Source organism: Tripterygium wilfordii, chromosome 6, assembly GCF_013401445.1.
Source record: "Tripterygium wilfordii isolate XIE 37 chromosome 6, ASM1340144v1, whole genome shotgun sequence".
Classification (NCBI taxonomy): Eukaryota; Viridiplantae; Streptophyta; class Magnoliopsida; order Celastrales; family Celastraceae; genus Tripterygium; species Tripterygium wilfordii.
In genome coordinates, this window is record NC_052237.1 from 2,935,441 (window position 1) to 2,963,256 (window position 27,816).

At 36.6% G+C, this 27,816-nt stretch overlaps 4 protein-coding genes across 13 annotated transcripts; 2 read left to right on the forward strand and 2 right to left on the reverse strand.

Moving 5' to 3' along the window:
• Nucleotides 1-3,611: 3,611 nt before the first annotated feature.
• On the forward strand, nucleotides 3,612-5,408 carry LOC120000595. The gene is made up of 2 exons (XM_038848721.1): nucleotides 3,612-4,414; nucleotides 5,309-5,408. Exons 1-2 carry the CDS (start codon nucleotides 3,612-3,614, stop codon nucleotides 5,406-5,408), a joined length of 903 nt encoding a protein of 300 aa, XP_038704649.1.
• LOC119999348 (desumoylating isopeptidase 1) lies at nucleotides 4,842-8,871 on the forward strand. The gene is made up of 5 exons (XM_038846854.1): nucleotides 4,842-4,955; nucleotides 5,778-5,850; nucleotides 6,008-6,105; nucleotides 6,732-7,048; nucleotides 8,284-8,871. The coding sequence occupies exons 2-5, from the start codon at nucleotides 5,842-5,844 to the stop codon at nucleotides 8,724-8,726; spliced, it is 867 nt and encodes a 288-aa protein (XP_038702782.1). The 5' UTR covers nucleotides 4,842-4,955; nucleotides 5,778-5,841; the 3' UTR covers nucleotides 8,727-8,871.
• A 1,197-nt stretch (nucleotides 8,872-10,068) lies between these two features.
• LOC119999432 (uncharacterized vacuolar membrane protein YML018C-like) lies at nucleotides 10,069-14,033 on the reverse strand. Of its 3 annotated transcripts, none has more exons than XM_038846994.1 (4): nucleotides 13,895-14,033; nucleotides 12,900-13,573; nucleotides 12,375-12,795; nucleotides 10,069-10,637 (listed from the first exon to the last, which is right to left on the reverse strand). In XM_038846994.1, the coding sequence occupies exons 2-4, from the start codon at nucleotides 13,464-13,466 to the stop codon at nucleotides 10,321-10,323; spliced, it is 1,305 nt and encodes a 434-aa protein (XP_038702922.1). In that variant the 5' UTR covers nucleotides 13,467-13,573; nucleotides 13,895-14,033; the 3' UTR covers nucleotides 10,069-10,320. The 3 variants fall into 3 exon arrangements, with proteins under 3 accessions (XP_038702922.1, XP_038702921.1, XP_038702923.1); XM_038846993.1 differs by having other exon boundaries at nucleotides 12,900-13,622; XM_038846995.1 differs by having other exon boundaries at nucleotides 12,900-13,504; nucleotides 13,895-13,977.
• A 772-nt stretch (nucleotides 14,034-14,805) lies between these two features.
• LOC120000365 lies at nucleotides 14,806-27,591 on the reverse strand. Of its 8 annotated transcripts, none has more exons than XM_038848423.1 (20): nucleotides 27,393-27,591; nucleotides 27,094-27,158; nucleotides 26,644-26,793; nucleotides 25,943-26,023; nucleotides 25,740-25,860; nucleotides 25,465-25,553; nucleotides 24,985-25,153; nucleotides 24,757-24,895; nucleotides 23,474-23,567; nucleotides 23,035-23,169; nucleotides 21,973-22,073; nucleotides 20,401-20,514; nucleotides 19,461-19,684; nucleotides 17,896-17,954; nucleotides 17,620-17,805; nucleotides 17,409-17,532; nucleotides 17,163-17,221; nucleotides 16,326-16,471; nucleotides 15,889-16,053; nucleotides 14,806-15,357 (listed from the first exon to the last, which is right to left on the reverse strand). In XM_038848423.1, the coding sequence occupies exons 4-20, from the start codon at nucleotides 26,001-26,003 to the stop codon at nucleotides 15,064-15,066; spliced, it is 2,280 nt and encodes a 759-aa protein (XP_038704351.1). In that variant the 5' UTR covers nucleotides 26,004-26,023; nucleotides 26,644-26,793; nucleotides 27,094-27,158; nucleotides 27,393-27,591; the 3' UTR covers nucleotides 14,806-15,063. The 8 variants fall into 8 exon arrangements, with proteins under 8 accessions (XP_038704351.1, XP_038704347.1, XP_038704346.1 ...); XM_038848419.1 differs by having other exon boundaries at nucleotides 26,644-26,785; nucleotides 27,094-27,163; XM_038848418.1 differs by having other exon boundaries at nucleotides 27,094-27,163.
• Nucleotides 27,592-27,816: the final 225 nt, after the last annotated feature.

Here is a 27,816-nt window from a genome sequence, read left to right on the forward strand (position 1 = left end):
ACGGGGACTCAAGTGGAGGAAGGACAAGACGTTCGACGTTTAACAATAAAGTGGTCGCGGAAACTCAAAAAGATTAGTGTGATTCTGGGTTTCATGGCGTCGACACACGTAATCTTCAAAAAAATTCTAATTCTAATTCTAGTTCTAATAGTAATACCCATTTACACTAAATAGATATTCCGATGGTTGTGTTTCCTTAAAAGAAAAATAATATTAAGTATTGCCGTTAGTATTTTATGAATGGTAATTTTATTTTTTTTATGTTTTATTTATCAAAAATAATTTATGTTCATACTATTGATATCCATAATGAGTTAAAAAGATTTAATAAAAAATTATCCACACATTTTCCCCTCATTTTTCCCATCTCTCTCTAAGGCTTATTTTTCATCTTTTTTTTTTTTTCTCTTTCTTCTCTCTATTTTTTCTCTCAGCTACAACATCCAAGAGCAAAAATGAAGTAGCGATTCGTTTTAATTTTTGTGAGGTTTGTCTAGGTTCGTTTGTCAACAAAAAGATTTAAACTTGGGTTTGAATCGATTGATTCACTCATGATTGGCAATATGTGAACTTTTAACATCCAAGGAGCACGAAAAAACTCATACCTTACGTTTGAGAAATGGAAAGGACGAAGTAAGCACCAGTGACTTATTACATTGACACAATATAATAAGCCATTGGTGAGCTAAATAAGTAAGCAATGACAAGTTTAATCACCAGTGATTTATTATGTTGACAAGATAACTAGTCATATTCAATGTGTAATGAGCTATTGCCAAGCTTAATTATCAAGCAATGTCAAGTTTAATCACCAATGGTTGATTACATTAATAGTGTAATTAATTACATTTGACAATGTTATTAGCCACCGGTGATTTTAATAAGGCCTTGATGAAAGGAATTTATTGTAGAACCTACTCTGCTATACTGAAGCATGTGTGGAACAATAAAAGAAGAACAATAGATATACATCATCAACAACTCCCCATGGTCAAAGATGACAATTTCGTCACCCGGCCACCACTACCTCCAAAGGAACCCTCGGTTGACAAGAAGTGGAACCCAACCTATCTCAGCCTCCAACGACCGCTCAATCAACCGGCATCATGTCATGAAGTTTTGGGTATCACCGGAAAATTTTGCTTGATCCGGCCGTTTCTTATATTGATCATTGACAAACACAACAATTTTAGTTTGTGATGAGATGATGATTTTCTTGTATCAAGTAACATTGACAAACACAACAATTCAGCTTTTTTCTTCGTTTTTCTCCTCTTGAATAAGACGGCAAGACTTCGAATCATGGGCCAAGCCCACATTTGTGAATTTTTCGGTACTTTATTGTTAGCCCAGCCCATCTTAGGAGAATAAAACCATGGACAATTCTAGAGACCCCCAAAAGTCCCTAAATCTATGTGGCAATAAAATATCCATTGATGAAAAACACACTTGTAGGGCCCACTTCACATCCAACACTCCCACATTAAATGGGGATCTTTTGGGCGTCACTTTTTGGGGGTCTCAAGCATTATCCTAAAACTATGTGTTACATTCCGCCGACCGGAACATATGTGGTCAACAAACCAGTACATAGAAGGACACGTGTCAAAAACTGATGGAGAGTAAGTTGTAGAGTTTTTTACCCAAATGACACTCTGACCCATAATATGTCTCAATATAACACCCGAGTGAAAGTATTTGCCAAAATAGCACTACACTAGGGATGGCAACGGGTCGGGTACCCTTCCAATTAGGAAATACCAAAACCGTTTTCATTTAAGATACTCTATACCAAAACCGTTCCAATACCATTTAAAAAACCATTTAAATTTCCAAACCCAGAACCGTTCCATAATCGTTTATCATCGGGTACCCGTTTACCATTTACCTTTTAATATTTTTATTTTTTTCTTTGATGATTATGTTAATGTAAATTAATATTGAGTATGATTTATATTAATTATGATTTTATAATTCAAATTAGTCTAATTTATAGTTTTATTAGCATGTTTCTATAAATATATATGTTTTAATATGCTTTATCATGTTATAATTTAGTATCCTAGTAGCATACATTTATAGATGATTTATAATATTATTGCTATAATGGATCTTTTTATTAAACGGTTCGGGTACCCTAAACCCGGCATCAAAAACCAAACCCAACCCTAAACCATGACGGGTTTGAAAACCAAAACCAAAACCTATGGGATCGGTTTTCGGGTTTTAAACGGATCGGATACCCTACGGATAGTTTTCGGATCGGTTTTTTTTGCCATCCCTACACTACACGCCACTGTCAGTGGCGTGTTCTTCGTATGTTTTCAACGATCACGCCATCAGAGATGGCGTGAATAATGGATAAAAACCAGTCACTCCAACCCTTTTAAAAAAAAAAAAAAACTAGTTTTCAAAAGGTCACACCAACAAGGTTGGCGTGACCTTTAAAAAAAAAAACTAGTCACGCTGTTAGTAATGGCGTGACTAGTTAATATCTTCTGACTCAACACACACGATCAACCCCAGTCACACACCAAATCCTCTTCTCTCCCGTTTTCTCCTCCCCACCCGTACTACACACAAGCCGCAGCAAGCCTCCGACCAGTGAGACAAGCACCACCAACGATCGGTTGCAGCAACTCTGATCCATGAAGTAGCCACCACACCCTGTCGGACTGCCGATCCGTGAAGGTGGTGTACGTGCACACCCACACCCGTGTGAGATCAACAAGAGGTGAGAGAGAGATTATAAATTTTGTTTCTCAGTTTAGGCAACATGATTTAAGGATATATGTTTATTAGTGGGTCTGCATCATGAAAAGGATATATGTTTATGGATATATGTTTATTGGTGGGTCTCACAAGATCTCTTCATTGGTTAAATTAATTAGTCTCTCAGAGATTGCTAAAACAACAAACTAGCTAAAGTATTAATAAACTTTATAATTAGGAAAAAAAAAATCTGCAAAGAATTGCTCAAATTTGTATATGTGGTATTTATGTATATGTTTATGGATATGATTATGAAGTTTTGTTACAATGGATATGCTCATATTAAAATATATAGAATTGATAATAAGGTTTTAAATTGTTGGACAAAATACACAATAGTTGTTTGTTTTATGACACAATTATTATAATCTCATGTAGATTACAGAATATAATGGCGTCAAATTGGAATCGAAATGCAAACTTCCAGTTTGCGGATGATTCTGATAATGATGAAATGCAAACTTCCAGTTCGTATCAGCATTTCTCACCATCCGTGAACCTAAATTTAATCCCAGAAAATGTGTCATAATGAAGATGATAGTCAGTTTGAGGGTGCAATTGCTAATAATGATGCGGAGTTGGTAGAACAACAGGAAATTGAGTTTGATTCTAGCGATGATGAGGAGGGTGATGGAAACGTGGGGGTCAATATTGAGACAACCACCGTGGATCAGGGGAGGTATCTAAATGTAGTTGATCAAGTACCCGAATTTGGCAATGTTAGCCAGTCAGATTATGCTGTCTGTCGAGATTGGGGTATGCACCACACTGATCAATTTGATACAGTGGCCGTGAATGAAGTATTTTAGAACAAGAAACAATTACTTCGAGCTGTGAAGATGTGGCACATTCAGAATAACTATCAGTACAAGACGCAACGCTCAAATTCAGATGTAATACAGTTGAAATGTGTAAAAGAGCCTGTTTGCAATTGGTATCTTAGAGCTATGAAAAAGGAAAAACTCAATGTATGGAAGATAACAGTAATTAGAGGGCAGCATACATGCACAAATGCGTCACTGCATCAGGGTCATCGACAGTTGGATTCAGAATATATCGCAGAGGAGGTGCTACCTATGGTAAGAGCAGATTTGAAAATAAATATTGCAGCTATTCAGGCCTTTGCTAGTTCTCAGTTACAACACCCGGTTTCGTACAAGAAAGCATGGAAGGCCAAACAAAAGGTTATCGAGAAATTATTTGGGACATTTGAAGTTTCATACAATGTCCTCCCTAGATTGTTGCAAGCAATACAAGTTTCAAATCCAGGGTCGGTGGTTAATTTTAAATATAAGGACATTGTCAGTAATCGGGCTACGTTTGGTCGTGTATTCTGGGCATTTTGGCCTTCTATAGTCGGCTTTCAATCCTGTCGTCCTTTGATAAGTATTGATGGCACACATTTGTATGGGAAATACAAAGGCAAATTGTTGATCGCGGTTGGGTATGATGCAGATAATGGCCTTTTCCCGTTGTGCTTTGCTATTGTAGACGAAGAAAGTGCTGATAATTGGGGATGGTTCATAGCATGCATTCGTTCTTATGTTACCAATCGAAGAGGCATTTGTGTGTTGTCTGATCGACACACTGGTATTTTGGCAGCAATGCGTGATGGTTGGCCAGAACCATTTGCTTATCACAGGTATTGCTCGAGACATTTTGTGAGTAATTTCAACACCCATTTTAAAGATAAAGATTTGAAACAAGCGGTTGTCACAATGGCTAACGAAGAATCTAAGTAAAAATTCGACTTTTGGATGTCGCCTGAATCAAAATTTGTATTGGTCACTCCATTAGCAATGGAGTGACCTGTACAAATTAGATCACGCCATCTCTGATGGCGTGATCGTCCAAAAACATACAAAGAACACGCTATTGACAGTGGCGTGTAGTGCTATTTTGACAAATATTTTTACTCGGGTGTTATATTGAAATATATTATGGATCAGAGTGTCATTTGAGTAAAAAACTCGTAAGTTGTAAAAGGTCGTAGTCATAGAAACTAGAAAGAGAATAATTATAATTAATAAAAAGAAAAACGGTCAGGTCTTGTTTGTAGAATATTGGGCCAAGCCCAGCCGCTATAAATATTCCTCTCAAACTCGTTCCTTCATATTTGGCTGCAACGATTCCACCGCGAGCGGGGAAAGGACAGGTCCAAGCGGCTTCTCTCTTTTTCTCAGGTACGCCTCTCTCTTCTTCCGTTTCTACATATTTTCAACGCAATCTGGTTGATCTTTCTCGTGTGAAAAACGGGATTAAATATTGAGCAATTAAGTGCATGTTGTATGTTTTTCGATCTTTGAATTCGGATCGAGAGATGTTTTGATAGGTGCAATATTGGAAGTAGGATTTAGCGAAATTTCGGCAATGCAATTATTATATATTAATTTTGTTAATATAGACAATTTTTCCTTCTTGTTTCTTAGGAATTAGGTTTTGATAATGTGGCCACTGGTTCTTCAAAATTCGGTTTAGGGGAACGTGGTATATGGTCATGCTAATGTGTTTTTTTTTCCTTGTGATTGATCGTTAGATTTCTCATGAATACAATGATGTTTCCATTGAGACGATGGCTGGATTCTCTGGATGTTGCTTCCAGTTGGTATTGCGTGATGATTGTGGAAAATTTGTAATTTAGAAGGCTTTTAAAGACGTCCAGCACAATATGTGAATGCTGCCTTAAATATATGTTGAAGTGGTTGGGTGCATTAGTGTGCCTCTGTTATGCACTTATTTAATGCAATGCCAATGAAATTCTCATAATCTCATTCCCCTTCAATGCCCGACAAAAATTTAGCTGCTGCTGGACAATTAGGGGATCATTAATAGTTGGATTAATGGGGAAAGAGAAATGAAACAAGATTTCCAAGACTAATTCAAAACTGATATTGTGATTAGGCAATTAACTGTGGTTGGATTCCAATTGTGATACATAAGTTTGACTTTGTTTTATTTGTCTATATTTGTGATGCGAACATTCTGTGTTCTTTTGAGTTGGACAGGTCTACTTGCCCACTTATATTATTTTGAAGAATTAGCTTATATCTGGCTGTCTGGCACTAGGGGATGGCTGAGGTATGCATTATTTTTAACATGTTATTTTTGCTTTATTAATGAGTTAGAACTTAGAAGTCCCCTTTATATTGTGTGCTTTATTATTAGTGTCGCACAGTAAAAGTAAAAAATTGTGGATGAATCATTAATGGACTCACAATGCCGGATTTGATGGCAGGAAGGGTACAAGGTCACCTTAAATGTGTATGACCTAAGCCAGGGACTTGCTCGGCAGCTCTCCACAACATTTCTGGGAAAAGTTATTGAGGGCATATGGTGAGTCTTTTGTCTTAGAGATGAGTTGAATGAACTCATGGATGCTAGTTGAGAAAGCTGGACGGCCACAATATTAGAAAGCCGGTTATCATCTTGATGGAAATTTAGAATCTTGCTTCTGATAAATTCATTGGGTAAATTAGGTTAAGGAATTTTTGGTAGGTAACTTTTGTTTTGGTTTTGTCTAGAGTTAACAGCCTACTTATTTTCTGGTAATTGGTAAATTTTTTTGGTCAATTTCTTAGCTGTGAGTGGTTTGGGCCATGGATGTGATTCTTTTTTTCAAGTACATATCACATAAATGTTCAACTTGTTTGGAATTGGTAAACAGTTTTTTCAAAAACGAAAATTCATGCTGCATTCAATTATTCAATTCCCTTGTACTTATATTAGTTGCGACTATTGTTGTTTCCTTCTAATAGTTAAGTGGTGCATATGACGGGTTTTTGAATTCATTTGTGATTTTTGACACTGATGGATCATGTATAGCGTACCCAATATATTTGAAATAGATGTGACTGTAATAGTTGTATGCTTCAAAGGTGTGTAATAAATTGGTGGTGTTTAGTGTATTTTGTTAGTTAGTTGGCTGTGTTGCTAATTTTTTATTTTGTTTGCATACACAGGCACACAGGGATCGTGGTTTATGGTAATGAATACTATTTTGGCGGAGGTATATCACAAGCGCAAGCTGGAACAACACCATACGGAAAACCAATTAAGGTGGTAGAGTTGGGCATCACCCACGTGCCGCAAGATGTATTTGAAATGTATTTGCATGAGATCAGCCCACGTTATACAGCTGAAACTTACAGTTTGCTCACTCACAATTGTAACAATTTTAGCAATGAGGTTGCTCAATTTTTAGTGGGTACCACCATCCCCGACTACATCCTGCAGCTCCCTAATGAAGTAATGAGCAGTCCAATGGGTGCCCTAATCAGTAAGTTTTATCTATGTTAAAATTGCTGCATCAATGCTATTCCTCGTAGCATATTTTGGTACTTGAATACTCTTTGCCTTCAGGTTCTTTTTAATGTAGAATATTTAAACACTCTTTGCTGAAGGCAAGCTGATGTAGTCATTTAACGCTCTTTGCTGAAGGCAAACAGAGGTTACCTTAGTTTTCACCTAGGAGATAAATCGAAATCTGATGTTCTCCCCAGTCCCCAGTTTAGGTCATTGTTCTTAAAAGCCTTTGTAAGAAATTATTTTTACAACAACAATTTTTGAGAATGTGGAATGTCTCCAAGGTGTTTCACATGGAATTAGTACTCAAGCTTTTAGGAGGAAAGGTTTTCACATGGAATTAGAGATTTTGCCAACAATGAGGTATTGGTGAGGGGGAGTGTTTGGGTAGCTAGTGTGATTAAATGTAAAAAGGTTCACCCCTCTTATCAACTTGAGCTCTTAGGAGTCATGGTGTTTCATACCCTGTACTTGTTATTTCCCTTTGTAAATGAACAGGGGTAGTCAATTAGAATGGGTGTAGAAATATTAGGGTTTTAGTTTGCATTCAATCTTGGTTGGTGCATCTTGGATTTAAAACGATACATGAAGCTTGTGACTACAGTGTTGATGTTCAGTTGGGTCCAATATGACCTGACCTTGGACTTGTAGAAGTTCCACATTTGAAAGAGCTGAATACGGGTAGCAATGCTCAAAATAGAAAGAACCCTTTTTCAGCGAATTTTCACAGCAATAGTGGCCACCGTTTGAATGAGATGCATGTTTGTGATATGCTTATGGTGCCGTGAATCTGCATTCAGATTTTTCAAGCGAATGAGGTTTAGGGCGTAGTTAAATGGTATGATGGTGGGGATTACCTATTGGACTATAATACATTAATTAAAAGAATGAAAAGATGAATATAGTCAGACCCCTGTAATTGTTCCTTCTGGTTTTTTGTGTTGCTATGAATCTATACCCCCAAGAGACAAGTAGAAGATGGAAAGTATATGTTGAAATGTTAAAGATATTAGGATCATGTGCTTTGATGGAAAAATAATGTGCAAGGGGATGATAGATTGTTTATTATTCTCTCGATGGATGATAGATTGTTTTATTGTCTGTCAATGTGGTATTTATTGTGTCACTGAGATGATGATAAACCAGTTTTTTTTTATATTTTGTTTATTATGTGGATCAGTTGAGATTTGATCACCAGATTTCTTGCAGTGCCAATGATACAGAATTTGGAGACAACAATGAAGGCGGGTGCTGTCCCGCAAGTACCTCAATTTAGGCCTCCTATGGCAGCCAATCCTCTCCTGTCAGCAGCCACCACAGTAAACTCTTTGGCTGGGAGTTCAGCAACTAGAGATGCACCGATTAAAGTGGCTGATAAAGTGGAGTGTGGGGAGAAACCAACTAAGCCTGTAGAGGTTAAGATATTGGAGAAAACTGAGCCACTAGGCATAAATGAAAAGGTTAAGTCGTCATCAGCGAGTATGGCAGATCCGCTTGGAAATGCTCGGAGCAAGGTGCAAGAGGAGATAAGCCGTGAATTTGCAGCGATAATGGCAACAGGTACGTTGCGAGCAAGTGAGGCTGCAGCTCTTGCTACAAAGAGAGTGATGCAGCGCTATGGGCATCTGAATCTTGCAGTGCCTCAAGGTTAGGGATGCAAAGATGCAAATGTATGTAATTCTTTGAGGGAATTGTGATTCTCTATTTGGAATTTAGACCTTGGAACCAGTCATAATTTTGGAATGTGGACCTTGGAACCATTGATTTTAAGATCCGACTTCTTCTATTTTTCTTACATTTCGAATTCCTTTATTACCTTTATTTAGGGTGCCGGGCTCTGCTGTAATAAAATTACAGCAGGCCCCGCTGTAATGACAGTTTGGGATAAAAAAAATTTTATTTTATTTTGAAAAAATTATAGATGTGTAGTTTATGGTCTAACGAATCCAACGATATATTTTTTGTTCAAAACAAAAAATCTTATGCTACATGAAAAATGCTTAACAATTTTAGACCGTCGGATATAAACTCAAAACATTCGGTGTCTGGATCACGATGAATTTGATTTTTGTTTCTAACAAAAACTACAGCGTTGGATTCGTTAGATCATAAACTACACATCTATAATTTTTTTAAAATAAAATAAAAAAAAATTTTGTCTAAAAGTGCCATTACAGCGGGGCCTGCTGTAATTTTATTACAGCAGACCCCTGCCACCCCTTTATTTATTTGATTGTTTTTTGTTGAGTGTCGTCACAATCAAAAGTTGAGTGACAGCACATTTTATATATCCGAGGGAGTCCCTAAATTATTTAGTCAAATGCCGCTAAAATAGCCCTAAAAATGGAATTTCAATGGGAGGGCTTTTGCAGAATATGCTCTTCGGGCCAATGTGAGTTGGATATGGATATTAGTATGTCAGAAACCCTTTCTCTCTTTATTTTTTGGTTTCCTTGCCTATACCATGAATCATGCTATATATCATCTCTGTGAGAGACCAGTAGTAAAATGAGACAATGAGGCAGAGGGCAATGCCTTCTCACAATCCATTCACAACCGTGACTGGGTTAGTAAAGGAATTCAGCTCCATTTTGATTTTGGACTTTCTATTAGAAGTCGCAAAGCAGTCTTAGAATTAATTATCCTACACACATCACCCAAGTTCAAATGTTAGAAAGTACACCGATGATGAAATGGCTAATAAACGTTCATGGTAATGCAAGGGCATAATCACAAGGTTCTCTTGGTCGTGTGGAATGTCAGCTCATTCCACCATGGGTTGACTCCATATTATTGTAGTCCATGGGACACTCACACTGTCAGAATTTACAAGATAGAAACCACAAAATATGTCTGAGCAATTAAGTTCGAAACCACAAATAATTAACAACTTAAGAAAGGAAAGTCTGATTTGCCTCTTGGTTTTAACTTTTAACTCATTGCCCTTGATTCAGTCAAAAGGACAACACTTTTCGAGATTGTAGCTATTCATGGTTATTTTCAACAATCGATCTTCAAATTTCATTCTCTAAAATGTGAGCACATGATCAGTTTGCGTCGCATTTACGAAATGGTCACATCACTGCAAACTACATCTATGAGCTTATATTAAAGAGTTGGAAGGCAGAGCTATTACTACAATTCCCTTTCTTTTTCTTTTTTTCCTGAATGGCAGGATATGGTACATGGTACATCATATAAACAGGCTTACCTCAGGTAAACATAAGAGCGTCACGACTCCACAGCCTAACAGGTAGCAGCACTGTCCTGACCTACCAAAGAGGCATGGTTTTGATCAGTAAAACCCATCCCATCATTCTCCAACTCAAGATTGGCTTCTTTTGAGCCACCACAAGCATCAGGGGGAATATTGATGCCGACAAACCCAGTCATAATAGCTAAAGCACCAAGGTAACCTGTGAGATGTGGGGCATGACCTCTTAGCGAATCAACAATAGCTGCCAATGGGACCTGAATGGTAAGACCAGCCGTTGCTACAGTGGTGGTTGTCAGAAGTATCGCCTTGGCCCATAAATAATCACTCAGCACGTTATCTAACAAACCTACATGAGTACATGGAGAGGGAAAAACAATATTAGAGTAACCAAATTCAGATCATCCAGCCTCAGTTAAATATTATTTTGAAAAGAAAATTTCAAAAAATAATTTCAGAATCATCACAGAGAGAAAGTATTATAGTGACTTTATTACTCCAAAAGTAATATAAGTGAAATATATATCTTTTGAGCAATACATAAGTGAACTGAATACAGTAAGAAATCATTATCATCAGATGGTGGTGGGGAAAGCAAATCCATGAAGTGATTCTAAATACATGCAACAGAGTTCAAACTTCAAACCAAAAGATGACATATATCAGAAAAGATCATTTAGGAGGCTCGATGTATGTGAAAACTAGAAGAGCTAGTGCCTTCTTTCTGAATTTGGCACCGAAACAACATCTCATGGGCACAGACAAACTGACTTCCTACATGGGGGAAACAATTGTATCTGCAAAAGAAGCTTCCTTATTATATAATTATTTAGTCGAAAGGGCAACCAATGCATGTATTTAACAGGAACAGACTCTAAACGGAACAAAGACTGCAAAGACAGATTGCTTCCCCTGCTTGTATCATGTACCGTCTAGGCACTCACATACTACATCCTATCTCATAAATGCGGTCATTTTGCCCTAAATTTTCATTCATTGATGCCAAATATGCTCTAAAACGTTTTATTCTTGAAAAGGATATGATTCAGGATTTACCAGTTTTTTTATTTCAGTTTCCTTTCCAAAGATATTGTTTCTATTTCTCATGTGCTACTTTCATCCTTACACCCCCTTGCTGGGGACAGAGGAGGGCAGGCAATAGTTCTCTATCCACTGTTCTTATCATGAAACAAACACATGGCCCAACTTTGGTTGTATCTACACTAAAGGGTCAAAGAATACAACTCCAGGAGCTTTCTGACTGCGTTCTTCCGAATGTATCACATCTCAAACAGATGGTCCAATAGTGGGGGGTTACTGGGTTTTGATGGAGACAATCTCATACAAACAAATTGAAACTCAGAAAAGATTCATGTAGACATAGAAACTTCCCACAGTGTCATGGGTAAGAAGTCATACTGGCACATCACCTTTTTTCCCCTTAATGAATGAATCTGTACAGTGCAGATTACAAATGAAAATAAACTTTAAGAGGACCAGTCAGAAGAAAAGGAATAAAAAAATGAATAGATAGGAATGCTACGGGGGGATAAGAGCTGTTGCTCAGAAAGGTGAATGGGACTATTACTAATTTAAGAAGAAAAAAAAAAAAGCATTGCCCAATTCTCGCCCTGCTTCCATACCGCTGAAGAGGATTCTGTGGTCTAAATGCCACCTTAGAAGTTAGAAGACATTGAGCAAGAAGAAAAGGACAAAATAGACTTCAGTGTAGTTCCTAGAGAAAGATGCTTGAAGTTACAAGTACAAAGGCTGCCTCAATGACCAAGTGTGTGCCTCAAGTGCTAATAAAAGATTAAATTCTCCCTAAGAAATTGTGACCATCAATTATAGCTTACTACATCAGCATCCTCCAAATAAATATGCACGGAATGGAAAAAGTCAATGCTCGAGTAAAAAAGAGAAAGGCAGGGTGAGGATAAAAAGAGTTGTGCACTAACACATGCTTTGCAGAAATATATTCCAGGATGTATACAGTACATGCAGTCAATGTATTTAGTGGCAACATGGCAACCAAGGCATAGAAAAAGGACAACAACTAAAAATCTTGAAACAATATAGTGCAAACCTTTGCCAACAATTAGGCCAAACTGCTTCCATGTAAGGACACCAAGGGGCTCAAGCTTCAAAAAATTAAGTATCAGGACAACAGGAAGGAAAATGAAGAGGTTGAAAAGCCCAAGAAATCCAAGGAACTGAGCCATACTGGCATGACCATTTTTTCCATCATCATCAGGTAACTTCTTGCGAATAAGGGTGATATACACTGCATACAATCCAGCTGAGACAAGAGCAAGAATGTCTCCAAGAAGAGGACTTGAAGCAATTTCAGTTAAACTCGTTCCTGAATCACCAAGGCTGACAATTATGGTTCCCGCCATGCAAAGAAGAACACTTATAAGCTTCACCCAAGTAAACTTCTCTCCCAAAAATGCCAGAGACACCAAAAATGTGAAAAGGCTGGATGCACTGCTTAAGATGGTATTTGACTGCAGATAATAAGGTAATAAGGAAAAGAAAACAAACACTGAATGAAAACGTAGTTTTCTGATATTTGAAGAAACATGTGCAACACATAAGTTTAGTTTCTTACCGTTACTGTAGTATACTTCAGAGATAGATTAAAAGTCAGCTGCGCCAAAAACCAAAAGGGGCATATCAGCAGGCTGACCTTCGCCACTCTTGCACGTGTCCACCGCCCTTTTTCATCAATGCCTTTACCAGCATCTTCATCAACTTGAATTTGATCAGGCAAGTCAAGCTCATTTGATACAAGTTCTCCCCTCAAATCAACACTTCTATACTGATTAATTTGTCCCCCTTCCACAAATTCTGCCTGAGTCATTGACTTCTCCACTTTTGCAACCAGCTCACCCGCTCCAAGAAGAACGGCCTGTTCTGATTCTCCCAATTCTTGCTCGGGTTCACACTTTCTATTCTTCCAGGGAAAAAAACTACCATATGTATCCTCTAAATAGCGCCCGATTTCAACTATTGGAATGTACACCACAAACAATGAATTGCAAATGTATGTGATGAGAAACGGGGAAACACCTGCTTCTACAACCGATTGAACAACAAAACTGGCAGCTATCCATATGGCCGCAACAGCAACAATGTATATCAAACCTGTGATCCATCTCCAAACCTCTCTCCTCATATCTTTTGAATCCAATATCAAATCAAACTTCCCTTAATCTTCGAATGAAAAAGAAAGACATGCACACAGGCTCCAGTTTCAGAATATTCCAGCATCGAAAATCCATTCTAAAGGGGAATATCCATACATGCATGTCATAAATAAAGCAAAAGCAACCTAAAATCAATGAAACCAAAACAAAAAAAATTTAAAAAAAACTAAAAAACTAAACAAGAATTAAAAAAAAATTTTGACGATTGCGCCGTAAATAGAAGCACGATATCGAGCAAGATATCTGGAATGAACTAGGGCACATTAAATTAAATCCAATAACATCCGATTGTGTTGCAATTCAGGTTTCAAGGGAATTATAATGGCACATAAATTCGGAGAAAAAAAAAAACTACGCAAAAGGTGGAGAAAAGTAAAGCTTAATCGTGAAACTGTACCTGGCCTGAGACTTAGGACTGTTGAATCGATGTTCAATGGCGATGCTCAGATTTGAAGAGAGAACCTGATGAAGAGAGGATTACAATTTTATTTTATAATTTAAAAAAAAAACAAAAGAAGAAGAAAAATACTCTTTCGCGCGACCTGGGAGTGGAGGTCGGTTTTGATAATTATTGTTTTTTTTAAAAAAATCCGTTTTAATCCTCAAAACGAAGGCAACGGACGCACGGTGTAAAATGTGAGAAGTTTTGGCAGTTGAGTAGGCCCAGTTTGACCGAAAATAAGTGGGCTGGGGCCCAATTGAATTTATTTATCAAATCGGTTATATGACCATTAACTCATCATTGGAGCTGAAAAAAGTGATTAACCTGTTAACCCTTATACGGTCTTTCAAGTGTTGAATTTTTTATACTTGATATTATTGAATGTTGGATTGGCTTCCTTTCAATGCTAGGGTGACTAATAATCATGTTTGCTTTCTTTATTTTGATATGCAAATATAGTAGGTAGGATGGAGATGTTTCCAATATTTGAATACATAAGCCCTACATCGTGTAAAAAACATTGCTTTGACAATTTTGGTTTTGGCTCGTGCAAAATTGAAAAAAATCTTGCTTTGATGTGGAAGATACATTCAATTGCATTACGTCGAGAGTGGAAACAACTCCTTGCAACTTCAGCTTTGAACTCACCACAGTGCGATAATACCATAATGCACCACTCGATCAAACACTTCTTTTTTTATCCAAATACGATGCATTCAGGCTAAAACTAATGCGTTTGGCAGGTACAAACACGGCCAAATTCACCCAATAATGTCCAGTTTTTGAAAGTCAAACATGTAAGCTTAGACATTCAGAGATAATTCACATGTGAGTTCTACATGTTACAAATTCACACCACTGTAAAATTAGAAAGCCAAATATGTAATTTATTGACACAAGAATATCAACTCTTGGGATACAACAGTTCATGAATTACAACATATATTTTGCACTTCAACTAAAAAGTTACTATAGGGTGATTCTCATTCGAATTTCAATGTTGACCAACAAAACTTGACATTCTAATCAATTCATTTATTTCAAAGAATTGGCGCACACATCAATACAACAATGAAAATTACAAAAGCAGAATATTTTGGTTGTGCACAGGCAATGAATTTGTGTCAAGTGATATTACCGAAATTAATTGAAGAGTGAGTTACCACGATTTCTTTTGAATTACCATGTGCTTTCGGGTGACCAAGACAAACCAGCTTTATCCGAACATGAAGAGGTTTCATGAAAATGAGATCCCTCAAATCGCGCTTCGATTTTAACAAGAACGCGATGCATGAGTCTCTGTCTATTCCTCCATCTGGGTTCAAAATATCTGCTATTCTTGCCGCATATTTTTCTTGACTTTCTTCTTTTAAATTGGGACTTCTAAGCCTTAGATACAAAGCCGCAGAAATAATCACCTGTGAGAATCAAAACATCAGAAATGACGTCAAAAACTAAATAGTGATGCACAACAGAAACTCATCATGTTGCCTGCCAAAGGAACTGAACTAATGAAGGATAGAACATGCTAAAAGTAAATGATGGTCTGCTACTATGGCTCAGGATTAGCACGCCTTCTGTTCGCCATAATTTATTGCTAGGAATTAGGAAATCCTCCCTCTCGTCCCTCGCACAATTGTTATGCTAACCCTAGGATCCAAGCCTCGAACCATGTGTGTCATTCCCTAATTACTTACATACCTTTTTCTTTTTAATTTTTATCAAAGGCTGGTCTCGAGCCACCACCAACAATGAACAGCTACTTGAAAAAGAATAATTTTGTCCAAAAGCTGTGGATGCTTTATATCTTTATTTTATTGTCTAAAAAACAATCAAAACTGTGGCAGAGCAGCTAAATTTCAACTATATTCTAATAACCTCATATCAAAAGTCAAGAGCAAGAAATGCAAAACCTTACGAAACACAGAAAGGGACGAAGATAAGCATACCTCACTCTCTCCAGGACTTGTATTGACAGTACAGTCAATATGAACTAAGTCATCTGGAGTTTTCAAATCTGAAATGGCATCAGTATCTGCGACATTTAGTTCTTCTACGGGGTCTGAGAAGGCCAGATTATCCAACTCGTCATAAAACTGCTGGGCAACACCAACCTACATAAAACCATAAAATCAATTCCTAAGAATAGAGCACACGGGCATGAAATACATGTATATGTTAGCGCCTGTGCAGGTAAAGTTGCATGTGGGGATAAGCTGTGTGCCTTTATCCTCATTGACCCCACTTCCACTGCAGAAACCTTGTGCACATGGTTTGTTTGACAATTTATAGGGTGTTTTAACTAGTTGTCTTTAGCGTTCATCATTTATAAACAGATCTGTGTGTGCGCGTGTGTAGAAAGGAAGGAAAAGAAAAGCATGTAAACCTTCTCAGTGGATCCCACAACACCCTCAGCTCCAGTAAAAACAGTAGCAGCCCCTCTAGCCTGTTGCCATATGCAGCTTTTATTCAATGGTTCAATAAGCTCGAAATCCAAAGGGATATCTACATTTAACTGCATGTCAACCCTACCTGCCATACAAAGCACCTTCAAGGATCACCATAGCTGCTTATTGTGCAATATCAGCATACAAGAAATAGCTGATAAAATAATGTAATCAAGTGAACAACTGATGAAGTGTGTTTCAGCACCAGGAACTACAAAAAATGACATCTTTTTGGCTAGCCTGATTAAATCTTTATACAGGAACCGAAAGCTTCAAAATTTGGAAAAATTTCAAGAATTTGACATTATCAGTCCTTGAATTGTTCCAAAAATTTTCACTATGTGAACCAATAAATGAAAGAAAAAAAAAAGTAGGGCATAATTATTTCTTTTAGCAACTTGGGAGTGGGCATAATGATTTATGTAAGGCAAGGTTAACCAACTGAAGAAAGGTTCTAAGCCACTTTACAAACAGATGATTATATACTGTGAATGAGTATATACTAGTCCTCTTAGATTGCATATACTTGTCTCAGAAAATCCTTCTAGCAAACTAGCAAACTGACAGACCAATGAAAAGCAAAATGGTTATGAGGAAAGAAATCGAGGTTTTCTTATTTTTCTAAATTTTCTCTAATGGGAAGGGTTGACTGATCTTTAAGCAAGTGGTATAACTCAGAAGTTGAGTAATTCAAATTGCATTATTTATGACCTCAACATTTTAGGCAATGTTCATGTAACGTGCTAAAATCAATCCAATCATAGACGGTGTGAAACCTGGCAACAAATCAATGCGTTGAAGATGGTGAGTCTCAGCAACACAAAGGCCTTTGGCACTGTCAGCCAAAAAAAATGGAAACATAACACATTGTTAATCATGAACGGCTGAAAACTTCATGAATTCAAGTTTGTTAAGCAAACAATATCAAAAGAATTAAGGAAAAATTCAAATGAAAAAGAACTGAATTAAACAAATAACAAAATGAAAGTACAAATTTCCTATACAAAAGTAGAAACACTCACGCAGCATAAACTCTCTCCAAAGGAACATTAAACCAATAAGGTAAACCAAGGATCCCAAAGTTTGAAAACTGGAAATCTGAACAGACTCCAGATTCTCTACTCAGTTTCAAAACCCTCTGTCCAACTACAAAACACACATGAAAATAAATGAGTCACAGACACTAACTACACCAAAGAAGTAAAACTAGTGCAAGCAACTATGACTTGGTACCTGTGTCACACATGACTATTTGATTTTGGAAGGTGGTGAAGGAAGATATAAGACCAGCATATGGATACCCCTTCAACAAAAAGCAACCATCAGTCTGCTGTTCCAACCATTCACATGGCATCTGATTCAAAAGGGATAGTTTCTCCATAATCATCTCTCCACAAAACTCCAAAATCTTCGGAAATCCTTTTAGAATTTTGATACGCTCACATTAGACTTAATTAGTTGACATATACGTGAAAGAGAAAAGAAGCATCAATCAAATAAAATTCACACCTTTGAAAATTTGTTTTATCTCTCCCGAAGCCACATCCATGACCCAAGACATCTCAAAGCTGCAAATTACATTCATTCATGACCGCCAGTGAGTAAAGATTTACGAGATGAAAAGAAAAAAAAAAGAACAAAGAAATCCAGCTAAGCAATGATGAATTCACGTTAATAGTTGGATGATTTGATATAGTTTAGCATCTGCTAAATGGAGTGGCATGGTTCAATAGAGGAAAACCATTGGTACAGTCATGATTTTTGGCCAGTTCAGAACAATTTTGTTACTTGAAATATTAAACTATTGATGCAGGCCCAACCCACTAGCCTAATATTGTTCGCTTTGGACTCAACCCGGCACGACTTATAAAATGTGTCATGGTAGTTAAGGATGAGCCTACCCATATAAATCACTTCATGGCTTCCTACCTAAGCGATGTTTTTGGCTTTCTATCAAAAAAGAAAGCTACTGATACAGGCCCAGCCTGCCCAATATTGTTTGCTTTGGGCCTCACACCCGCACAACTTTTAAAATGCGTCATGCTAGTTAAGGATGGGCTTGCCCATAGAAAGCACTTCCCCGCTTCCCACCTAAGCAATGTGGGACGGAGGAATGAACAGTCACCTCCCACTAGAGGATCTTTTGCACCAACTATTGACTAAACAACTGAAAATCTACAACCGTTCACAAAATTAGTTCTCACTTCTATTTTAAAGATGCAAAAAACCTAGTTTAAAATACATAAATTCAGTAATGAAAGCTCTTCAAGAACTACTACAGATTGAAGATCGATAAACCTAGTTTCAGCAATTTATAGCCTGATAGAATCAGATCAGTGATACAACCAGAAAATACTCAATAAACAAGTAAACCGCACAGATTCAAGATAATAATAGAGTGTTTGACACTTTGACCCTCCACCTGTCATCCCTTGATGCTTCTTGCTTTTCCTCCTGTAATATTTTGTAATAACCTTATCATAGCCTAAAAAGACAAAGATCCTAACTACTTGAAGGGAATAAATTATTTTGTACCAGTGAATTTAGTACAACACAGCACAATGAGTATGAATTTGTTGATAATGTTGAATTAAAAGTTCGAGATGAGGTAAATCCAAAAAAAAAGTAAAAAAAGTTAACAATTAGGTACTTCTGTTCTAAGATTTTGGATACTCTGCATTTCATAGATTGAAATACAATTCTATGCCTTAGTAGAATTGGAATACTTTGAACAGCGCAGCCCAATGGAAAGGGTAAAAAACCTTTGGGCAAGTAAACTCGGAGGTCCTGGGTTCAAATCTCATATAGTACATCTATGAGACTATGACTTAAAATGATACTAGTGGTTTGCTGATGACTGCTGCTATCTGGATTCTGGGGCTACTGTGCAAAGTTGAGTCTAATATATCCAACGTGGCCAACCCTTGGAGAGGTTCCACGTATTCGAAAAATATAAGGATTAAGGACAAAAAGAAATTGTATAAAAGGATTGTTGATATTTATCCCAAAAACTTATCACCACATTTGAAGTCTACTTTAGATAGGGAAATAGTAGCAAGAAATGCATACTTTACCTTCGATTAATAATTATGAAGACGTTACCCGACTTCAACAGATGCCAAGGAAACAGTAGTGATTGGGAGTCAAATTCTTCAGGTTTCTTAACAGCATTTATTCCGAAACCCAGCTTATTGGTGATCCAGCTCCATAAACTACCATTTCCTTTACTGACGTCAGATGTTGGATAAAGTGTCTCCAGAACGCGCCTTACCAAATCAGCTCTCCTGATGGCATGGTTCTTAGTACAAGGGACCAAGAAAGTAATTAATAAGTGACTGGGCCATGTGTAGATCAGAACCAACATACCAAAACAAGCTTCTCAGAAAGAAAGCATCAAACTAAATCTAAACGCAGCCCTTTTTTATGCTTTCTATAATCCATTTCCTACATAGAAATTCATTCCAAACAATTGAACCTTCTTAAAACGAAAATAATAAAAATAAATTAAGAGTGGAAGAACAACAGACCTTGGACACATAACGGAACTAGAATACTGTTTCCACGTCCCCGTCATTAAATGGAGCCACATTAGAATTATTTACGAATGATTGAACCATTTTGGTACATTAACCCTCAAACAAGAAGTTTTGGTCATTGCCAATTACTTAATGAGCACTCAATGTATCAGCTACGCTCATATTGTATAGTACACACCCACAAACAAAATGATGTATCAACTTATACGGTTATACCTATTCCACATTATAATGAAAAAAAGAAGTTTAACTTCAAACAAAATGATGTAGCCAATTGCTCAAGCAAGATCGAGCCCTCATACAGGATTATAAGAGAAAATGGATCAATATATTCCAACTTAATGTAGGTGAATATTAATGAAATAGGAATGTAGCAGGCTCATCAGCCTAATTGAAAATATTCAACCGCTGCATTAGAGCTGTTTTCTGTGAATTGGATTTTAACAATTAGGACAAGTCTCAATGTCTAAATACGCACCTCAGAGTCTACAATATATAGGCAATCATCATCTTCATCATAAAACGAAGCTGCAGGGCGCGCCATCTTAGCAGATTCGAAATCGCCATCTTCAAACCCTGGACAAGAACCAATCTGGCATATAAAAGAGCAATATGTATGAGTTTAGGGTTTTTTTTTTAATTCCATCATTTTATCTAGAACAAATATAAGGGAGAAGGACATTGCAAATTAAGATTCGTTTCAAACCACAACTCTTTGAAGTACAAAGGACACTAGTAAACAAAATTTCAGTAGCTTATACACCAAGAAAGTCCTGTACATGAGAAGAAGTAATCCCATATTGTTGATATTACACTAGCGTAACCTATTTGAGTGAAGGACGACAACAAAGTAGCCACGGAAAACTGGAGTAGGATAGTACACCATGAAAAGGCTCATTTACTTCTTTGCTGACAATTGAAGTCCTTTCAAAATAAGAATTGAACGTTCATGGTGGAGCAGAACAACTCATAAAAAAATATGCATAGCGGGCACAAAGTATTTGAGTCATAAAAATCAAAAGGACAAATTATATGTACTAACATCACGACTGGACAAAGGAGACGAGATAGTAATACAACACTGTGGGATAGACCAGAAAATATGCTACAAAGAACCAGACAAGACTTGAATTGCCAAATTGTTAGCCAGGCTAAGACTCTTTGTCCACAAAATGCCATATATTCTTTATAGGGGTAGAAACACAGAACATATACATGTGCCAAAATCACGGGTGCTGACCTAGGAATGCATAAATGATGAGGCATTATAAATAAAACTAATGTAGTACCGTAATCAGGGAAGGTAACCACCCAATATATGGCATCCTAAGCTGTTCAAACTTCTAGTATTTCATTGAAGATTCAGGTTCACAAGGTTATCTGCTCTCCCGAGAAATGACAAAGCCATATAAGCATCCAAGAGAATTTTAAATGGGCAAAAACTATTAACTGAAATGAAACATTACAAAGGATCCAATTACAGTCATTCGTAAGATAGTTGTAACCTAATTTCAGTGCTCCTTTAAGCAGTCAAAATATATCAATACAAAACATATAGTTTTGCTAGAACTGTTTTGCCTAAGATTCACATTATACTTCACTAAAAACATTTTGCATACAGTGCTGCCTTCAATTGACCAATCAAAATCATAAGCAAGAATATGTAGATATTCTAGCAAGTTGAATTTCTAGAAAGGAAGGTCAACCAAAGCTATGAAAATTATATATGTCACCTACTATAGCATATGTCACGAATGGGAGACAAATGACAAATTAGTTACCTGGAATATGTGCCAGACATTGTCTGCTCCACACACAATTCAATTACAACCAAACAGTTGCACTTAATTATATAAAGACCAACCAAGACAAGTCAATATGACAGGAATGGCAATGATTGAAATATATAATACAGTGAGCTAATGACAATCAACAAAAATGTCTACAACCACTATTAAAAATGCCTGCACATATAAGCCACTAGGTATTGAAAAACTAAAAACTGCATTACAATTCACTCAAACTCCACTGATATAAATTTCATACATACACAATCCAGAATGTTTCCATTGCCATCAAATATGATTATGCGATGATGATTGCTGTCAGAGAGAAACAAGCGTTCACCACCTTCATCTGTGGAGATACATCCTGTAAAAAAGCGTGTAGAAATTGAAAAATTATATAATATTTTATGACGATATTCAAAACTAGATGATATATGATCATATATGTACTCGTAAAAAAATTCCTATGACCAGTGAGTAGAGTTTGTTTGTCATGCTTCCATATCAGTTCCTGTGACAAATGCCAGAATGCCATGAATATTGCTAAATTGATTCGCACCTTTTTCCAATGGATTTGTGGAGAGGGGAAGAAGCGGGTCAGGAATAAACTGGGACTACGAGTTTGAAGTAAACATAACAAAAGGCATTTTCAAACTTGAATCTCTGTCAACCAAGTTAATAACCATAAAAATACTCATGTAAAAGAAAGTTCACAGAGGATCACTAACTTTAACTCATTAAAAACAAGAAAAACCTCACATCATAATAAAGGAATAAGCAAAAGGCATATGTTTGACTTGTCACAGCGGATTTGAAGTCTGGGTCTAATCTTGAAAGATGGGTAAGAATCTTCAATGGACCTAACCTAGGGGTAAGCAAGAAATCGAATAAAACCACAAAACTGAACCAAACTGAGTCCATTCAATTAATTTGGTTCAGTTTTTCAATAATGTAGGTCCAGATTGGTTCAAATTTTTCAAAAAAATCTTTACAATTTCTGTTTGGTTTTCTTTTCTGAATTCTGATCCTATGAGGCTATGCATGCATACGATGCACTGCCAGTTTATACAATAATACAACACTATACCAAAATAATATCATCACCACATTGCCATTTTAATCTAATCCCAACTAAAAACCCCATTTTTATGGACAAATACCCTATAGTGAGAAACCAAAAAAAAAGGTAAAAATAAATAAATAATTACTTGAATTAGAAATCAATTTTCAGTTTTTGGGCAGATTCCCTATAGTGGCATCTATAAGACATAACAAGCAGATGCAGACATACAGAAAATAAACAGAACTGTCTAGAAAGTCTATACCTGGGAAGTAAAGAAGTAAGTTCTGCATAGAAAAACATAACTGTGATTCTTTAGGGCCCTCATCTAGTTTTACCCAAGAGCTTTGCAAAAGCGCACTAAAGTTTTTATTGTCTTGTGTGTTTAACCCCTCGACAGCTGCAAAAAAAGAGCAAAAAATGATATAACAACGAATGTTGTGTGTGTTTATGTGCATGTGTATGTGCGCCAGCATATATGTAGCTCGCACTCATGCATATTCACACACTTACAAAAGCAAAGTTATAAAATTGATAACATTAATTATGTTCAACAGAATTCAACAGCAACAGACACAGAGTAGGATAATTAGGATAAAAATTTAGCAAACAATTTGATTGAAAGGGTGAGAACATTAAATAGAAGGAGAACATGTCAATATGTGAAATTGTACACAGAGAGGGCATAATGCTGGTACACATACCTTTAATCAGCGTTTCAACATCCAAGCTCTTCTCGTTGAAAACTAAAGGATTTCTGAAATCTTTAAATAAAATGAAGCATATGCCATTTTCAATCTAGACAAATCAGCAAAGATTGGCTTAATTAGGCTAATCAAAAATAGTTTGCAGTAAGTTGCTGTAGCGGTACAATTATCACACTTATAATTGGAAACTAAAAAAAAGCAACACAAGAGGCACTGACACTACCAAAAAATAATTATCTGATTTTCTTGTTAAGCGGTTGGCCCAAAATCATCAACTACTCCAAACAGTTGATAGCTTGATGAAGTCTAATAAACCGGACACTTCAAAAATTATCTGCACAAGCCTTTCAAAAACAATTTGTGGCTTTTTTCTGACTGTATACATGTTTACCTTAACATTTCTTTCTTTTGTAATGCATTCACCCAAAACATATTCCAAAAATCCCTTCAATTCTGTAAAAAAAAGTAGAAATAATACCATAACATATGCCTTAAAATCATGGTTAGCCACTTTATCCCTATATTGAAAAGGAGTGAAGATTATATTAAGAAAAGATTTGAAACAATTACATAAAAATTAACACTACAAGGGCTCAGCTAAGAAACTCAAAACTCAATCTCGTTTACAAATAACACCACAAAATCCAGAAACAAAGTAATGATCTAAAAAGTTTCCTGAGCTAGCTTGAAAATATATTAAATTGAGAAACTTGTGTTGAGAATCTCAAAATGAGGAATATGACTACATCTGTCTGTCCAACGAGTGAAACAAAACGCATGGTGAAACAATGACAATCTTGCAGCTAAGATCAACAAGTCGTCCTATATGTATGTGGGAAAAAAAAAATTGGTATCCATACATCTAAGAAGAAGTTCGAAGGGTTTCCTTTGCAACTTGTTACCCATCTCTTAGGCCATGCCTCGCAGCAAAGACTAATGTTGGGAGTTCAAAGGACCCTTTTTGAACAGAAAAAAAAAATACCTCCACAAGGAAGGTTGCCAAATTAAAAGTAGTAGAAGCACAATTTATAGGCAACAGAAAGATATAGTATCAGCATTCTCCAATTATATAGAGGCAAAAAAGTTTTTAGTCGTATATATAGATACATATATATATATATATAATGTATATCATATATGAGCTGCATATGTAATTTCTGAAATCATCGACCATAACTTTATGACTCAATAACTCAATCATCTCATTGAAACTAGAGCCTGTAAGCAAATTATCATATTTTACTCAAATCGCACAAGTTCTAATAGGGCTACCTCCACACCTCAAAAAAATTCTTCCTAGATAATAAAATGGGAAACGTGATGTACTCCTTCATAATCAATTGAAACAGATCAGTTCTATCAGCGGCTGAGGAAATTGAATAACCAGGCTGAAAGCCCATCACAGAGAGATGAGGCAACCTGCAACAGCAAAAGATTACTACCTCAGAATACACCAACTATTTAATATGTAATGTATACCATTTAAACTCAGTATGCGTAAACTCTACCTCTGTTGAAGAGCCTTTACTTTCTCAAACATACTTACTGGGTCACAAAACTCACCACCCACCATTTGAGAACTGTCAAGGATCCGTCCAGCAAGTACCATAAAGGTTCCATCTCTCTTTGAAAACTGTTCATCTCCCTCAATTTTATTCAACCAACAATGGTGAGGACCTGCGGATGCAACTACGAAAAATTTAGCAATTTGACAAGCTTTATATACAAGACTGATGTAGCCTGATTACTGGTTCCTCAAAGTGATCGCTTTGATATTGTTTAAGTAAAAAAATCTATGTCTAAACATGCTTATGTACGAAAGGTTCCAAATGGATATCCTTGCAGTATATGCATCTAAACTGTTCGTTTCCCTAGATTAAAATTTATACATATAAAGTGCACTAGGCAAATAGTATATATATTTGTATTCGACTAATATATATCAGCAAGAAGTGTTACATGGATAAAGATAATTATACACATAATACCTTCAGGTTCATTAAGAGCAGATTTGATGAAGGATAAGATATCATCAACATGTGAAGACTGTTTTGAACCTTTGGGTATTGTTGAGTACCTAGAGACATTGACAATTTGTAGAGAAAGAAATCACAAAAATACCAACGTGAGGAGAAATGATTTTGTTTTTCTACTTACCCAAAAAAAAAGATTTTGTTTTTTCCTCACACACACACATGCATGTATACAATTGAACCCAGACTAAAAGTATTAAACGGGAAAAAAAAAATAGAGGCGTAACTACCTGCGAGAATGAGAACCTCTCTCTGCAGTTCCTGAGTAGATTTTGTCAAATGCATGAGGCAGAAGGGCAAAAGATTGAGCCGAGAAGCTTTTGGCTAGCTTATATTGTTGATAATGGTTCCCTGTGACAAAAAAGATGACACTATCAGTGTTGAATAATAATCATAAACAATATCTAAGTGCCAAAAGAGAGAAGTTGCTAACCCCAGCAGAAGCAGGGCAGGAACCTTAAAATTTGCCTCAAATGTTGAAATCGAAGAGACATTCTGGTTGATTTAGATGGAGCTGCACGAAGAGTTTGAGCGGAATTATTGCCTGGTAAAACTTAAGCTGCTGGTTTCAAGGTTGACGCATGTAAGAATGACCTGGTTCGCAATTCAAATTTCACTAATTCAATTTTTGGTAGATGTCTGGGGGTTATGGTGACCCCTTTCTAGGTTGCAAAGCTATATACTAGTTACTTCCAAGTTTTTCGTCCGCAGATCAAAATTCAAAGTTTGACCAATATTGACAAAAGTATGGATACTGGATACTTCATATGTACCCATGCAACAACCACAGTCTTCGCTTTTCATGCCCCTCTTTTTTAATAAATTTCATCACCTCAAAGTCACTCTAAACAACGGCTGTGCAGCCTGTGCCGCTTAGACGTACTATACGATATTATCTATCACTTATGCATTGATATGTTTTTCATAACTATTCAATGTTTTCATTCGCAAAACCAGCTTTTGTCAGCTTCGATGTAAGTTGTGATCTCCCCATCCATAAATGCTTTAGACAAATCCTCCTGTTGCTCTTCAGATACTTTCTACGCAAAACTTTTTCTTAAATTTTACTGTGACTCCCCTTAGTCTACTCTCTAAACTTAGTTGGATACCAGTAATGATTGCTTGGAAAAACACCTTTTGTCTTTTAACTTCATGTGTCACTCAGATTAGGCAAAGCTCAGGATCTACTGAAGCACTCCATCCCCACTTCTAAGAAACAGCTCAAGTATTTGATGAACACCTCCATCAGAAGCCCACTGCCAAGGGCCCAAGACACCTGAAATTCTAATATAAACAATGACCTAACTTGGATTAACGAAAGACTTGTCAGGAATGATAATGTTGGAAGCCTCCAAGGAAGCCATAAAAGTACCACAACATAAGTTGAATCTCAGGCAACAAAATTGAGTCACGTTGTTATTGTAACTATCTTTTGATTGAATTCTTTTATTTAGATTGGCAGATTTTAGTCGAAATCAACTCAGACTATGTAACTTCTTATTATAATTTATAATTAGTTCGAAGTCTACCGGGACATAGCCTGAGTTTCAATTGAATTCAAATTTAGGTCAGACCATAACCTACCTTTCCCGTCTCATACGATCCTCGAAGCAACCAAAAATGCATTCAACTCTAACCAGAGATTTCAACTTTCCTAAACAAATAAACCACTGTCAAAGAAGGAAGACAAAATAAACCACAACAAAACAAGAATGCAACAGAGAACGAACCGAAAAATCGATTTTGAAACACAGTGCCAAACTAAAAGCGAATTTCGAGAAAAGAAATTCAAATTATCGACTGTAGTTTTCCACGACTAGTATGAAACATTGGGAAATCAAATTCCAGAATGGACAAGAAGAGACATAGAACGAGAGAGTTACCGAGAGTCCAAAACAACGGACAATCATGAAGATGAACTCGAACGAGCGAGAGCGTGGGGGTATAGGGAGAGAGAGGGACGGCAGACGACGAGAGGTGGAGCGCGGGTAAGGAGAGAAACGGAGCGTAATATTTATGCTGTGTTTAAACCGCCCCTAAAACCCTACTCCTCTCCTTCTCCTTCTCCTTCTCCTATTTGGATTATGATTTATGACTAGTATACAACGGCATTCATTTCAAAATTGAAAATTAAAAATTAAAAACTCATTCTTATGGGCTAGCCCATAAGGTGGGCCGCCCAGGTCCAATGGACCTGAATTTGGAAATAAGTAAGTTTCAGTTTCCTTCCTTTGGACCTATATTGACCCTCTTTTTTTGGCAGCGCTATATTTGATTTGTCCATAATTTTGACACCTGTCACGAATC